The sequence below is a fragment of the Boleophthalmus pectinirostris genome, unplaced genomic scaffold (genome assembly GCF_026225935.1).
Source record: "Boleophthalmus pectinirostris isolate CB_2022bp ecotype Guang Dong unplaced genomic scaffold, ASM2622593v1 HiC_scaffold_16, whole genome shotgun sequence".
Classification (NCBI taxonomy): Eukaryota; Metazoa; Chordata; class Actinopteri; order Gobiiformes; family Gobiidae; genus Boleophthalmus; species Boleophthalmus pectinirostris.
The window spans coordinates 35,958,215-35,974,523 of record NW_026571095.1 but is presented as its reverse complement, the minus strand read 5'-3'; the positions used below and the strand labels follow the sequence as shown (position 1 = coordinate 35,974,523).

Below are 16,309 nucleotides of genomic sequence, written 5' to 3'. Positions count from 1 at the left end.
TTTTACATTTGAAAATTTTGCTTTCAGAGAGAAAACTCAAGCCTCCAGCCTGACCGCTCTTTTTTTCAGTGACCCGTCTTTTGGCTTTCGCAAACTTGACTCAGGCCAGGCTTTTCTCAGTGATTTTCGTCTGAGCCCAAAATATCCGAGATCTCCCTCCATGAATTTCTTGCCATTTATAGTAATTGAGCATCATGTCCTACAGATGTTTGTATTTTCTCATCATTCCGACCAGCTATAACTCAAAACCATCCTTTTTTTTTCTTCTTGCTCCTAGGGATGGGCATGATTAGTCGATTAATCGAAAATTGATCATAAAGAATTTCATCGATTACGTTCATTTTAATCGACAAACCGAATGCAGGTCGCTGTGCGTAGTGTAGTGTGACCAAACGGGGGTCTGTACATGTAGCTCTGTGACTCAGAAGGACTCGCGCGAGACACAGACAGTCCGTCAGTCTGCTACGTACTGAAGCGCAAATGTGTATTTAACAATGACTTGTACAAGAAATTCCACGTTTTCCGTTGCGGTCGGGACAGACACATATGTTTCAGTGTCCAGTTGGAAAAAGTTCACCAGGACACAGAAAACATGAAAAAGTTTTGCCAGGTGAGAGTCGCTCAATGTTGATGACGAGTCCCACCTCCCTCCCCCCGTACAGTGTCCTGGATTTGACAAATGCAAATATGGTCACACTAACCTGTATTCCTGAGTCGTGCCGCATCAGCGCACAAGAGCTGTTTTTTTTCCCTTCACTTAGTTTATGCAAATTAGCCATGTGGTTTTAAGTTTTGTTTCAGTGAGACTTGCGCAAAACTGCATTAAACACATCAAACGGGCTGATGTGGCTCTAGAGTGGTTACAGTTTATATGTCGTAAAGTTGAATTTATTTATGGGCCCGGTCAAGCAGAAGTAAAAAACAAGGCCAAAAATTCAAGTTAATGCATCTGATATAAAAATGTATTGAACAGATACATATGTACTCTAGTTTATGAAACTGTTGACCTTTTTTCTGTACCATTTTTGGTTCTAAAGTTTCATACGTTTTAAACAGACCATGTATGAAACATGGAACAAAAATTATTTCCCAAATTTCAAAGACCTGCAAATCATGTAAATAAATGGAAGTATTTCATCATATCTTGTGTTATTCCATCTTTGAACTGTTGATGAAGGTTCATGATTTTTAAAAAAAATAAAAAATTTATTTAAAATGATAAAAATTTGCTTGGAAGGACTGACATATTTTATAGAAATAGTTTCCTTTCATTTTGAAGTAATATTAAAGTATTCAGAAGAAAAAAGTGACAAATGATGTAAAATCCTGCACCTTCTACTTGTTTGTACAATTTTCCCTCCGTTACTTTTCCCTCCGTTACCATGACCTTTCTTAATAAAAAATCTCATGAGTCAAAAAGTAAGAGGTTTTTCAACCTAATCTTGTACCATATGGTAGAAAACTATATGAAGCAAATATTCAAACCAGTTTGTTAAGGATATGTAAGTGAGAACCAAGAGTTATCACTGTTTGGATTTATTGCCCAAAAAGTGCTGCATATTTCATTCCCTCCGTTACTGACATGAGTTTTTAAATTTTTTGTCAACAACTTGAAAGAATATCACAGGTTTAACTTGACCCTGTTGGAGTGTAACTCTTTCCTACATTCTGATACTTTACTTATTTCAATAGTCCCTCTAGTTTTTGAATAAGAGACATTTGAATGTCAAAAATCTGCCCGTTTCCCTCCGTTAACACTTGACCAGAGCCTTATGCAGAGTAATAGTGCAGATAATAATAATAATGATGATTATTTTAATATAAAAACTTTAATGATTAATCGATAATCGATCGTTAATTCTCCCGACGACTGATTAAGAAAATTTAACCGAATGCCCATCCCTACTTGCTCCACACCGAAAAGGAGGCAGATAAACCACGGCCACATAAATAACCAATCAGAGCGAAGATGTGGGACAGCGCTGTCGAACAAAGTCCTGCTCAGCTGAGGTGTCGAAAACCAGCCGCAAGAACAGCTGAAGGATGCAAGGACAAAGTTTTCATGTTCTTGTGTTCTTAAGTATGAACAGGTCTTTATGCACAGCGCCCTCCTCTGGCACTAAAGGCAGCTGCACACAGACTCACTCTTCTGAACAAGCAGCCGACCCACCAGCCTCAGCCTAGAACCTGCCCTCTGACCCACGTCTCACCTGGAGGTGGAGCCTGGTTCATGGGCGTAGCAGCAGGACGTCCCTCGGGCACTGCCCCAGCTCCAGGAGCATGGACCGGCACAGAGGCACAGAGGTTTATCATCCCACTGGCCCCTCCTCCTCCTCCTCCTCCTCCTCCCGCTGCCGCCGCCGCTGTGGACGCCGGCTCTCTGGTGCCCGGGGGCCCCGCTCTCCTGCGCGCTGTACCCAGGCCGGGAGTCACCTCGGCCGGGGTCCAGTTCAGGTTCGGTCCCTCCTTATCGTTGGAGGAGTCGTCATCGGAGTCGTCAAACATGCGCTAAACGGACAAAAACAAAAGTGGATTTAAATGAAGAGAAGCAGGAGCAGAAGACGCAGAATTTTATATCAGAATTTACTATTTTAAATGCAGATGCTTTTATCAGTTTTTTCTAAGATTTGTCTTTTTAGAGCTTTAAATCATGTTACATTATTGTCCGTTCAAAAACACACGAGTTGTATTTTTGTTTCATTGATTAAAGTCATTTTCTCTGAGCTTCTTAATTAGTCGGTTCACATTTTACCAGCTTAGTCCACTAACTCCAAACTCCAAACAAAACTAGTCTACAGTCACATTGTGCTGACGGAGAATAGGGACATTTGTTTAAGTTAGAAAATGTGAAATAATGTGTCCTAAGGCATGTTTAAATGGGAATTAAAGCTACAAAAATACATAGTATGTGTTTTTTACCCACAGAGTAATGTTAGTCCCTCCATCTGAAATTAAAACAACACAGCAACATCATAAACTGAACTTGTGTCTGACCTCTTGGCGGCGCTCTGGCTTGCGGGGTGGCGGGGACACAGAGTTGAACTTCTTGGGGCCCGGGCGTCTGCGTGGGCTGGAGTCGGAGGAGCTGGAGCCCGGGGACCTCCTGGAGCTCAGGTCTGACTCGTCGTCGCTCTGCTCCTCTGGCTCGATGTAGGTGAGGCGGGGGTGGTACAGAGACTCCTCCTTACGATTCTTATCTGAGAAAACAGGAGAAAAGGTGTGAACAAAAACATTAAATATCGATTGTTCTGGCTCTCAGGCGTTATCTAGTTCATTTATAAACAGTGCATCCGGGAAGTATTCACAGTGCTTATTTTTTCCCACATTTTGTCATGTTACAGCCTCATTCCAAATTGTATTAAATTCATCTCTTACCTCAAAATTCTACACATAATCCCCCACTATGACAATGTGAAAAAAGTTTTTTTTTGACATTTTTTGAATTTATTAAAAATAGAAAACCAATACATCACATTTACATAAGTGTTCACAGCCTTTGCTTAATACTTTGTTGATCCACCTTTGGCAGCAATTACAGCCTCAAGTCTTTTTGAATATGATGCCACAAGCTTAGCACAACTATCTTTAGGCAGTTTTGCCCATTCTTCTTTGCAGTAATTCTCAAGCTCCATCAGGTTGGATGGGAGACGTCTGTGCACAGCCACTTTCAGGTCTCTCCAGAGATGTTCAATCGGATCCAAGTCTGGACTCCGGCTGGGCCAATGCAGGACATTCACAGAGTGGTTCTGAAGCCAATCCTCTGAGATCTTAGCCGTGTGCTTCGGGTCGTTGTCCTGCTGAAAAATGAACTTTCGCTCCAGTCTGAGGTCAAGAGCGCTCTGGAGCAGGTTTTCATCCAGGATATCTCTATTATATATTGCTGCTTTCATTTTTCCTTCTATCCTGACTAGTCTGCCAGTTCCTGCTGCTGAAAAACATGCCCATAGCACGATGCTGCCACCCCCATGCTTCACTGTAGGGACGGTATTGGCCTGGTGATGAGCGGTGCCTGGTTTCCTCCAAACATAACGCCTGGCATTCACACAAAAGAGTTCAATCTTTGTCTCATCAGACCAGAGAAATTTGTTCTCATGGTCTGAGAGTCATTCAGGAGACTTTTGGCAAATTCCAGGCAGGCTGCCATGCTCCTTTTACTAAAGAGTGGCTTTCGTCTGGCCGCTCTACCTCACAGGCCTGATTGGTGGACTGCTGCACAGATGGTTGTCCTTCTGGAAGGCTCTCCTCTCTCCACAGAGGAACGCTGGAGCTCTGACAGTGACCATCAGGTTCTTGATCACCTCCCTGACTAAGGCCCTTTCTCCCCCGATCGCTCAGTTTAGACGGTCGCTCAGCTCAAGAAGAGTCCTGGTGGTTCCAAACATCTTCCATTCACGGATACTGGAGGCCACTCTGCTCACTGGGACCTTCAAAGCAGCAGAAATTTTTCTACATCCTTCCCCAGATTTGTGCCTCAAGACAATCCTGTCTCGCAGGTCTACACACAATTCCTTTGACTTCATGCTTGGTGTTTGTGCTCTGACATGCACGGTCAACTGTGAGGCCTTATATAGACAGGTGTGTGCCTTTCCAAATCATGTCCAATCAACTGAATTTACCGCAGGTCGACTCCAATTAAGCTGTAGAAACATCTCAAGGATGATCAGTGGAAAAAGGACGCACCTGAGCTCAATTTTGAGCTTCATGGCAAAGGCTGTGAATATTTATGTATTTTTTAGTTTTCTATTTTTAATAAATTCAAAAAATGTTTCACATTGTCATAATGGGGTATTGTGTGTAGAATTTTGAAGTAAGAGATGAATTTAATAAAATTTGGAATGAGGCTGTAAAATAACAAAATGTGGGGAAAAAATGAAGCGCTGTGAATACTTTCAGGATGCTCTCTATGCTCTTATTTTGAAATATGTGCTTTTATTTTGGTACTTCACACCAGTCCATGGAACTGGAAGTGTAAAAAAGAGGAGTAAAGAGATGATAAAGTTTTTTTTTGTTTTTTTTTTTTTACATTATTCTATTTAGGTGCAGGTTTTGTACCCTATTTCCTCTCCTGTTTCTGTCATGTACCTTTGACCGAGTCTGTGATCCAGTCTGGAGTCACAATCTTGATGCTGGGGTGTTTCAGAGCGCATTCATACTTCACCTGAAAATAAAAACACACAAAAATGCTCGAGTGAATAATCAATAGTCAATCAATAGTTTTCATTTGGTCCTAAAACATGCCAACCTGTTCAGACTAAAACACAAATGTAAAATGACTCCTTACCCCTTTGGGCTCTTTCACCACCAAATGTGTGACTTTTCTGTTGAGGTTGAGTTGACAGCTGCCTCCATAGAACGTGACGTAGGCCCAAAGACTGTTCAGGTCCTCTGGGATCTGCTCACAAAACCACACACAGACACAGTTTAAAAAGGAGCGTAGAATCCGTGTATCATTCGTTCATTCGTTTTTCAATATAAAACCAAAAAAAAATAAGAAAACGAAAAAGCAACTGTTTTCTTCATTATTTGTCTCCAAAACCAAAATGAAAAAACGGATAACGATTAGTTTTTTCAGTTTTAGATTTTGTGTTTAAATGAAAAATGGAAAAAACGGATAACGACGTGACTGCGAAGCCGGACTTTTGCGCTATATACAGACTGAACCAGGACTGATCCAGGTCCGAGACCAGACCGGGACCAGAGCGGGACTGAGATCAGAACTGAGACCGAGACCAGGCCGGGACCAAACTGGACTCACGCTTCTGTCCAGATGCTGCTCCACCCCGGAACCAGCCGCGGTTCTTGAGCGTGGAGGACCGGAGCAGCCCGTCCGGACCTGTAGTCCACAGCGCATTCTCGCTTTCCCCGCACAGAACCAGCGCGCAGACCATTACACATAACCGCTCGGACCACTGGTGTCGGTCTCAGTCCCGGTCTGGTCCCGGACCTGGATTAGTCCTGGTTCAGTCCGTATGCAGTGCAAAAGTCCAGCTTCGCAGTCACGGAAGTCACGTAAACAGGAAACTGCGTCTAGGTCCGGGACCACACCGGGAACAGACCGGGACCAGAGCGGGACTGAGACAGATCAGACCGAGACCAGACTGGGACCAGACCAAGATCAGACCGAGGGCTCAGAGCCCATGGCAGGGCCGGAGCTCGAAGCTGAGGCTCGGAGTTAAAGCTCGGAGTCCGCTCTGGCCCCGCTCTGGCCCCGCTCTGGCCCCGCTCTGGCCCCGCTCTGGCCCCGCTCTGGCCCCGCTCTGGCCCCGCTCTGGCATCAGTCCTGGTTCAGTCCGTATGCAGCACAAAAGTTCGGCATCACAGTCACGGAAGTCTCCCCAACAAAACTTGTAAACATAGAGCACTTCAGAATCACACTGATACAGATCCAACATTTATGTAAATTTAGCCGAACACATTCTGTACTGTACAGGAGACACGAGTCCCTCAGCCAATCAGGACGCAGCGGGAGGAACAAAATACGCGTTCATACACTGTAAAAACTGCACACAAAAATATCTGCAAGACTGCAAAAGGTGAACCACGATATAGCGAGGGACGACTGTACTGTTTTTTTCGGAATATAAGGCGCAATATCAATAATGTTGAATTCTCTCGTCTATTTTCATACATAAAACGACACTGGATTATAAGGCGCATTAAACGAAACAAACAGACGACACTTGAGACGGATCCTTAGTTCCAGCGTCCACGATCCATCGGCATCGGCAGATCGTGGCGTAATTCGCCCGGCGTCGCCTCCCTGTCTTGGTGAATGTGGATTATGAAAGTGAACGTGGGTGGATCATTTAAGTTTGGATTTTTATTTCCTACGAGGACGACTTAAATATACACTGAGTAATAATGTGTTTAATTCAGCTTTGAGCACATTTGTTTACATTTTACAGAAACAAAACTTAAAACCACGTGGCTCATTTGCATAAACTATGTGCTTAAAAAAAACAGCGATTTTGACAGATTTTTGAGCGTCGTGTATGAATATGTTTTATCAGTTTCACTTTAATTTTTGACGCTCTCCGTGCAAAGCCACTCCCCATTCAGAGCACTGTCACAACTGCTGCACATCACATCAGGTTTGTGAAGTTGTAGTGTACTGTTTTGTGTCCTGCTTTTGACTATTTACAGCAAAACTGACGTGAGAATCTTTTGAGTTTGAATAAGGCCAAGGAGAGATCGCTAGATTACTCAAACATGCATGGACGACTTTAAAACGTTTCTGATTTAAATAAGTCAATTGGTGATTTTTATTTATTTTTTTTAATCACAGAACAAATTCTAGCCTATTAAAAGCGGACTTACCCGAGGGAGACACGCGTTGACCCCAAAGAAGATCTGTCCTGATTCCGGAGAAAACCCCGTCACACTGTTTTTTGTGGTTAAGAAAAAACTCAGGCAGAGAAATCTACTTTTAAAACCGAGCAGATTAAAGCGAAAACAGAAACAGATGACGTAAAGTGTAAAGGATACGGTAGGAGGTCTCCACATCGAACGGAGAGGATCACCCAGGATGGCTGAAAATAAATTAAAAAACATAAAAAATATAGATGTGGGTTAAATTCAGGCGTGAATAAATAGTTTTAAAACACTTTTAGGCGTTTAAACATATCAGTAAAACAGAATAACAATAAAAACTGTCATCGTATTTCAGCTCGTAAGTGTTTAAAAGGTCCTATATTACGGAAAATGGACTCTTATGAGCTTTAAGTCGTGTTCTAATGTTGTTACCTCCTCAAAAAAAACACCTGGAGTTGTGTTTTGTTAAAAATGAGTTACTCAAACATGTGCAAATGAAACAAAACACAACTCCAGGTTCGTTTGCGATGAGGAAACGACATTAGAACAGATCAGAAAATGCCGTAATATTAACGATACATCCATTCTGATCACAGTAATGTATTTTTGGGACTATAAGTTGCACTTTTTTTCATGGTTTGGGTGTTTCCGATGCGATTTATATATTAAAATGTTTGAGTGAAGTGTGGAGAGGCTCTAGTCTTGAGTATCTGCTGCTCCTGTTCCTCCTGTACCACTGTCACTTGGCTCTACTGCGCATGTCTCCTGCAGAAAGAGCCTCTGTCCTGTCTGTATCATGTCAGTCGACTGCACCAATTTAACAATTTAACATTTAAACAAACTTATAAAGACAAAGACTGAGAAGACTGAACACAAATGAGCCCAAAAACAAAATCAGATTCTGCAGATTACAAACTGCAAGTCGTGAAATCTGCAGCTGAAAACGGAAATCGAGCAGCAGAAAGGAAGTTTGGAGTGAGAGAGAAACTTGTGACACCGGGAGGATGCACCATGAAACTTTTCTGAAGTCACTGGATGGACGGACAAAGCCTGGACTTCAGTGACACAGAAACCATCCTGTCGGGATTCAGAAAGAGTCCGTGTAACCTTCGTTTATTCGTTTTTCAAAATAAAAATAAAAAATAAGAAAATGAAAAACTACGAAAAACTATTTTCTTCATTATTTGTCCCCAAAACCAAAATGAAAAAACAGATAAAGATTCGTTTTTTCAGTTTTCGATTTTGTGTTTAAATGAAAAATGGAAAAAAAAACGGATAACGACCATTTCCCGTTTACGTGACTTAAACTGAGATGCCGGACTGAACCAGGACTGGGACCAGAGCGGAACCAGACCGGGACTGAGACTAGGACTTAGACCGGGATTGAGACCGTGATTCAGACTGGGACTGAAAACAGTTTAGTCCTGGTTTAGTCTTGTTTTAATCCTGATTCAGTCCTGGTTCAGTCCGTATGCCGCGCAATAGCCCTGCATCACAGTTTAAGTCACGTAAACAGGAAACGTCCGTTATCTGTGTTTTTATTTTGGTTTTGGAGATGAATAATGAAGAAAATCGTTTTTTCATTTTCTTATTTTCGGTTTTATTTTGAAAAACAAATGAACGACTGACACACGGATTCAGAAAGGCCGGAATAATTCTAACTGGAACTGACACAGAGTCTGACGACAGCGACGCAGAAGAGGAAGCGGCGCTCTGTTTACCTCTGGAGTTTTTCAGAAGTGACACCGAGGATGAAGAACTGAATGGATTTAGTGATTTGGAGTGAGATGGAGAGTTTGGTTAAACTTGTTCTGTTGTTTATGTTACAGTTTATCTGAAGAACTGTTCATATGTGACGTTAACAGTCTGTTGTTCTCTCTTCTATTGTTTTTACTACAACTTTACTTTACACAGGGAATGTCTGCTCCTGATCAGATTTTATAAAATTAATTTCCCCCAAAAGGTACGACTTATGTGTTTTTTTTTCTTATTCATTACACATTTTTGTGCTGGTGCGACTTATACTCTGAAATATACGGTATTGTTATATGTGTTAAATTCGTTCATAATTGTGTTGTGTTTACCTTGACGACGGGCAGATCGAAGACCTCCCTGGACTCGCTGACCTCGGGGTTGTCTCCATCCTCGGCGATGATGTGCGTGGCCAGAGCATTGTACGACACCTCCTTCCCTTTGCCCGCTTTCAACAGCTGCACCACCTGAAAAAGACGAGTTTCCACAGATCAGGGGGCGGCAATTATTACCTTTCTCTTCTTGATTTCAGACACAAATATTATCCGTGCGTGACACCCCCACTCCTCCACAGCTCCCCGAGTAGAAACACCTCCTCTCGCCTCGAACTGCTGTTGAAGTTTCCCGTCCTGACATAATTTATCGACCGACGCGTCAGTCTTTAAACCCTTCGTCTGCTTCAGTCGCGCCGTCGCTGGAAAAAATCTCCAAGAATCACCTCAGTTTGGCCTCGCTCCTTTTCCACTACTCCTCTTCTTTCAGCGACCTCAAAAACTGACTTTCTTTTGCGGCGAACTGGTCGTGGATTCCCGTCCGCCGTCGCGACAAACTTTGCGCAAACTGTGAGGAAGCTACGGTTGGAAAAAGAACCGCTGCGTTGGGCAAGTAAATGCCGTCTTGTCTGTGTGGCATGCATCAGAGGTAGAGATGGGCATTCAATAAAAGTTTCTTAATCGATCGTCGGAAGAATTAACGATCGATTATCGATTAATCATTAACGTTTTTATATTAAAATGATCATCATTATTATTACTATCTGCACTAATCTGCATAAATAAATTCAACTTTACGACATATAAACCGTAACCACTATAGAGCCACATCAGCTGTTTGACATTATAATGTGTTTAATTCAGTTTTTCGCAACTCTCACAGAAACGAAACTTAAAACCACATCCCTTATTTGCATAAACTAAGTGAAGATAAAACTACAGCTCTTGTGTCGTTGATGTGGTTCAATTTCTGTCGGATTAAAAGACATGACTCAGGTGAATACAGGTTAGTGTGACCAGATTTGTGTTTGTCAAAACCAGGACAGCGTACGGGGGGAGGGGGGCGGGGCCTCGTCATCCACATTGAGTGACTCTCACCTGGAAAAACTTTTTCCCACTGGACACCGACACATATGTTCCTGCTTCGTACACTGTGCACATGGACTCACACTTGTCCCAAACGCAACGGAAAGTGTGGAATTTCTTGTACAAATCATCGTTAAATACACATTTGTGCTTCGGTTCGTTACAGACTGACCCACTGTTTGTGTCTCGCTCCTTCTGATGCAGACACATGTACACACCTGTTTGGTCACGACACACACAGCAACCTACATTCGGTTTGTCAATTAAAATTAACGTAATTGATGAAATTCTTAATGATCAATTATCGATTAATCGACTAATCATGCCCATCCCTAATCGGAGGCGAAAGTAATGTTTATTTGACCCCACCACGACCACAGTTGATGGTAGACATGGGCATGTTTAGTCAATCGATAATTGATCATTAAGAATATCGTCGTTTATGTTAATTTTTAATCAACAAACCGAATGTAGGTTGACGCAGGTTGACCGTTTTTCACGTCCTGTCCTAGCCGTCCAGGTTTTTTTTTTGTATAAAGTGATGCAAATGTCAGGGTTGAAGATCTTTCATTGAGTTATTAAACTAAGCGTCTCTCGTCGCATCCGTGCATCAGAAGGAGCGAGACACAAACAGTCGGTCAGTCTGCTACACGCCAAAGAGTAAATACGCATTTAACGAAAATCCAAAATGAAGGAAAAAAGCTTTTATTTTAGTCTATAAAACTTGACTTTCTAATTCAGTGAGTTTGATTTTAAAAAGCTGGTCACAGACAAGAGGACTCTGTTGAAAATAAGATACTTGGAACCTCATTTTTCGCAGGTATCGATACTAAAAAAGAGAAACAGAAGTGAACCTTTTTCCTGAACGATCTAGAGCTGTATCAGAACAAGTAAAAGAGCACATGGACCTGGTTTGGACCCGGTTTAGATTTAGACCTGGTTTAGCTTTAGACCCAGTTTAGACATGCTTTAGAATTAGACCTAGATTAGACCCGGTTTAGACCTGGTTTAGACCTGGTTTAGACCTGGTTTAGACCTGGTTTAAACCTAGGTTAGACCTGGTCTAGACCTAGTTTGGACCTGGTCTGGACCCGGTTTGGACCTGGTCTGGACCCGGTTTGGACCCGGTCTGGACCCGGTTTGGACCCAGTTTGGACCCAGTTTGGACCCAGTTTGGAATTAAACCTAGTTTGGACCTGGTTTGGACCTGGTTTGGACCTGGTTTGGACCTGGTTTGGACCTGGTTTGGACCTGGTTTGGACCTGGTTTGGACCTGGTTTGGAATTAAACCTAGTTTAGACCTAGTTTAGACCTAGTTTAGACCCGGTTTGGACCCGGTTTGGACCCGGTTTGGACCTGGTTATAATCAGTATCGAGTGCTGAGTTTGAAATTTTAGTATTTATGACTATTTAAGTACAAATTAGACTTTAACCCCAAATTTGGACAATACTAAAAAAGACACTGGAAAGTTTTACTATAAAGTTCAGGCTAGAACCAACTTAACACTCATATTTTAAAGATTAAAAAGTGTTATTAGTGCTGATCTAAAATTGTTTTTAGAATCAGTGTTTAGTATTTAGTTTGAAATTGTAACATCTCTGACAAATTATGTAAAAAACACTTTATATTAGACTTTAAATCCAGGTTTGGACACGAAAACAGACACTGGAAAGTTTTATTGCAAATTTCAGGCTAGAACCGACTTAACACTCATATTTTAAAGAATAAAAAGTGTTAATAGCGCTGATCTAACCGGTTTTAGAATTGGTATCAAGTATAAAGTCTATTCCGTAGTATCAAGTTTGAAATGTTACTATCTATGAATAATTATATAATACACTTTATATTAGACTTTAACCCCAGGTCTGGACACTAAAAAAACACTAAAACAGACACTGGAAAGTTTTATTGCAGAATCGACCTCTGAACTAAACAGGTCTATTCCTTAGTATCAAGTTTGAAATGTTAGTATCTATGACTTATTATACAATACACTTTATATTAGACCAGATTCTCAGAATCAAAAGCCAAGACACCGCCAGTTTGTGGAGGGTGGTAATAATAAAACTGCGAAACACATATTTAAGGAGCATTGTTCGGCACATTCATGACTAGAGCTGGTGTCATTAAAAAGTTGCCGATACGATAGACACCTCGATACATCTCTCGATACAGTACGGTGCACTTTTCATTAGATACGATACATTTCAAATCGATTTGATTTGGTTCAATAAAAAATAAAGGCTAAATCATGTCTCTGATACTAAAAGTCTTTGTGAAATCACGTCTTTGCAAAGTTCATGGGACATTTTTTGTATGAAACTGGGACAAATCAGTGGTTTTGTATAAATTTGCTGGGACTGGGACTGTCCCGGGTAAACAGACACACCTGGTCACTCTGTATTAGACTTTAAACCCAGGTCTGGACAAAACTTAAACAGACACTGTGAAGTTTTATTGCAAAGTTCACGTCAGAACTGACCTCTGAACTGAACAGGTCTGTTCCTTAGTATCAAGTTTGAAATGTTAGTATCTATGACCCATTATACAATACATTTTATATTGGACCAGATTTTCAGAATCAAAAACTGGGACACTGCCAGTTTGTGGAGGTTGGTAATAATAAAATTGTGAAACACATAATTAATAACGGAGAATTGTTCTGCACTTGGCACATTCATGACGAACATGTGACTCAGTACAGTCACATTTTCTTTGTGTTCTGGTCATTTTGAAGCAGATTTTCTGATTATTTTAACTAAACAAATGATAATTTATGTTTCTCTTTACTGTTGGCAGGGATCAGATTGGTCAAAAACAGAGACACCTGGGACATTTCCTGGATAAATGTGGTGGGACTGGGACTGTCCCGGGTAAACAGCGACACCTGGTCACTCTGTATTAGACTTTAAACCCAGGTCTGGACACGAACGAAAACACTAAAACAGACACTGGAAAGTTTTATTGCAAAGTTCACGTCAGAACCGACTTCACATTTGTATTTTAAAGAATAAGAAGTGTTACTAGTGCAGATCTGAACTGGTTTCAGAATCAGTATAGAGTATCAAGTTTGAAATTGTATTATCTATGACTAATTATTATTAAAAACACTTTATATTAGACTTTAAATTAGGTTTGGACACTAAAAAAAACACTAAAACAGACACTGGGAAGTTTTATCGCAGAGTTCAGGTTAGACTCGACTTCACACTCGTGTTTAAAAGAATTCGAAGTGTCATTAGCGCGGATGTGAACTGTTGTTAGTGTAAACACGTAAAGGACGAACAGAAGGCGTTTGGCACGGAACACGGACGCGTGCCACAGGTCTCTGCGCGCGCGCACGGGACAAATAAGGACTTTGCGGAAACTTGGACCAAATCTACTCACCTGCAACTGGACATATATCACGGCGGCCGAATTACACCGCAGAACATTTAGAATTAGAATAAAAATGGTTAAAAAAAATGAGCAGAATAGTTATGTGCGCAATAAGGGTCCCGCACTTTGACATGACGTTAATCCCTTTTCCTGCCGTGTCAAACCAAACTGGGGACATGTACATCTTTATAAACATTTGGATTATGAAATGAGGTGCTTTTTAGGTTATTTACGCCGTGCACATTTTTATCTCACATGTCACAAATCCAGAAACAGACGCTAACGTGACGCTAAGGCTGATTTGTGTTTGTGCCCCACGAAATTATAATGTCCACAGCGACCTAAAGTTGAAACGCATTTAAGGAAGTGTGCAGAGAGCTTGCACCGAACGTACTGTCGTCACACGAAAACAATTCAGCAACTAAGTTTAGTATTTCCCACCAAAGTTAGCCCGCTAATCTCTCGGCTAGCGCGTTTAGCCCGTTTCCCATTGACTTCTAATGGCAGAGGCTAAAGCTAAAAACTTAGCATCGCGTGAGCTAACGTGCCCAAACCCCTCACCTTCTGGTCAATGTCTCCCACCACGTAGAATTTGACGTCTTTGAAGAGCTCCTCGGACACTTTGTTCTCCTCGTCGGACATGGTGGTCCATAAAAAAGCGCGGGTCCGGGCGGTTTTAAAAGCGAAAACGAGGCGCCGGAGTGTGAGAATGTGAGCGGGGGAAGAGCGCGTCAGCCGCGGACTCCAGCGCCCAAACTGCGGAGCGCGCCCTCGGATCCACCAGCGCGCGGCCCGGGGGGGACACGGCTCCACAAACATCACGCTTAATAAGACTCTATCATTATTTAACTATTTACACGATTTAGATTGTCATTTATAGCAATACTTAACATAATTCTCTGTCAAGCTCATGCGTAAAGACGAAAATAATCTATATTTTAGGTAAAATATTAGACTGAATCCCCCTGGAAATGGTCCAGTCCACAGACGCTCCAGACAGTGATTTGAGGACGTCTCTACTTATGTCACCACGGCCGCGCTGTCAATTTAGTCAATATTTTTCTTATTTTTTAAAGTAAAACACGATATTAAACATCAGTTTGACTTCATATAAATAGTAAAACGAAATATCTATATTAATTTGTGCAGAGTTGGTACAAAATGACGTCGGTTTACGTTAGAGTGAACAGATTTTCAAAATAAAACACTGGGACACTCCAGGTTTGTGTTTTGGTAATTTTTAAACAGTTTTTCAGTATTTTTCCCAAACAAAATAGGGAAACTTGGGAAATTTCTTGTATAAAAATGGGACAAATCACTGGTTTTGAATAAATATACTGGGACAGGTGAGCACAGACCTGCACAAACATCACTTTTATTAAGATTCTATCATTTATTTAACTATTTACACGATTTAGATTGCCATTCTTTATAATATTCAACATAATTCTCTGTCAAGCTCATGCGTTAAGACGAAAATAATCTATATTTTAGGCAGAAGATTAGACTGAATCCCCCTCGAAATGGTCCAGTCCACAGACGCTCCAGACAGTGATTTGAGGACGTCTCTACTTATGTCACCACGGCCGCGCTGTCAATTTAGTCAATATTTTTCTTATTTTTTAAAGTAAAACACGATATTAAACATCAATTTGACTTCATATAAATAGTAAACCGAAATATCTATATTAATTTGTGCAGAGTTGGTACAAAATGACGTCGGTTTACGTTAGAGTGAACAGATTTTCAAAATAAAACACTGGGACACTCCAGGTTTGTGTTTTTGTCGTTTTTAAACAGTTTTTCTGTATTTTGCTACACAAATGACAATTTATGTCTCTCTTTACTGTTGACAGGGATCAAACTGTTTAAAAATAAGGACACTTTGGGACATTTCTTTTATAACATTGGGACAAATCACTGGTTTTGTACAATATAATGGGACAGGGGAGCAGGAAGCTGCACAAACATCACTTTTATTAAGATTCTATAATTTTTTGACTATTTACACGACTTAGATTGACATTTTTAACAATATTCAACATAATTCTGTGTCAAACACAAGCGTAAAGGCAAAAACAATGTATATTTTACGCAGAAGATTAGACTCTAATTTTATTATTTATATGAGTTTGTGCAGAGTTGGTACAACACTGACACAGGTTTACGTTAGAGTGAACAGATTTTCAAAAAAAAAAAAAAAAAAAAAAAAACTGGGACACTCCAGGTTTGTGTTTTGGTCATTTTTAAACAGTTTTTCAGTATTTTTCCCAAACAAAATAGGGAAACTTGGGAAATTTCTTGTATAAAAATGGGACAAATCATTGGTTTTGAATAAATATACTGGGACAGGTGAGCACAGAGCTGCACAAACATCACTTTTATTAAGATTCTATCATTTATTTAACTATTTACACGATTTAGATTGTCATTTCTTACAATATTCAACATAATTCTGTGTTAAATGCATGCGTAAAGATGAAAATAATCTATATTTTAGGCAAAAGTT

The 16,309-nt window shown here is 40.9% G+C and overlaps 1 protein-coding gene across 3 annotated transcripts in view; it reads right to left on the bottom strand.

Moving 5' to 3' along the window:
• Positions 1 to 14,542, bottom strand: part of paxip1 (PAX interacting (with transcription-activation domain) protein 1) — a 65,691-nt gene extending 51,149 nt beyond the window's left edge. For all 3 annotated transcript variants that reach the window (XM_055151667.1, XM_055151668.1, XM_055151669.1), the window contains exons 1-8: positions 14,362 to 14,542; positions 9,396 to 9,530; positions 7,486 to 7,529; positions 7,318 to 7,381; positions 5,282 to 5,392; positions 5,083 to 5,158; positions 2,995 to 3,197; positions 2,211 to 2,508 (exon numbers count right to left, since the gene is read on the bottom strand). In XM_055151667.1, coding sequence (XP_055007642.1) covers positions 2,211 to 2,508; positions 2,995 to 3,197; positions 5,083 to 5,158; positions 5,282 to 5,392; positions 7,318 to 7,381; positions 7,486 to 7,529; positions 9,396 to 9,530; positions 14,362 to 14,442 — 1,012 coding nt within the window. In that variant the 5' untranslated portion in view covers positions 14,443 to 14,542. The remainder of the gene's footprint in view (positions 1 to 2,210; positions 2,509 to 2,994; positions 3,198 to 5,082; positions 5,159 to 5,281; positions 5,393 to 7,317; positions 7,382 to 7,485; positions 7,530 to 9,395; positions 9,531 to 14,361) is intronic.
• Between the last annotated feature and the right edge of the window lie 1,767 nt (positions 14,543 to 16,309).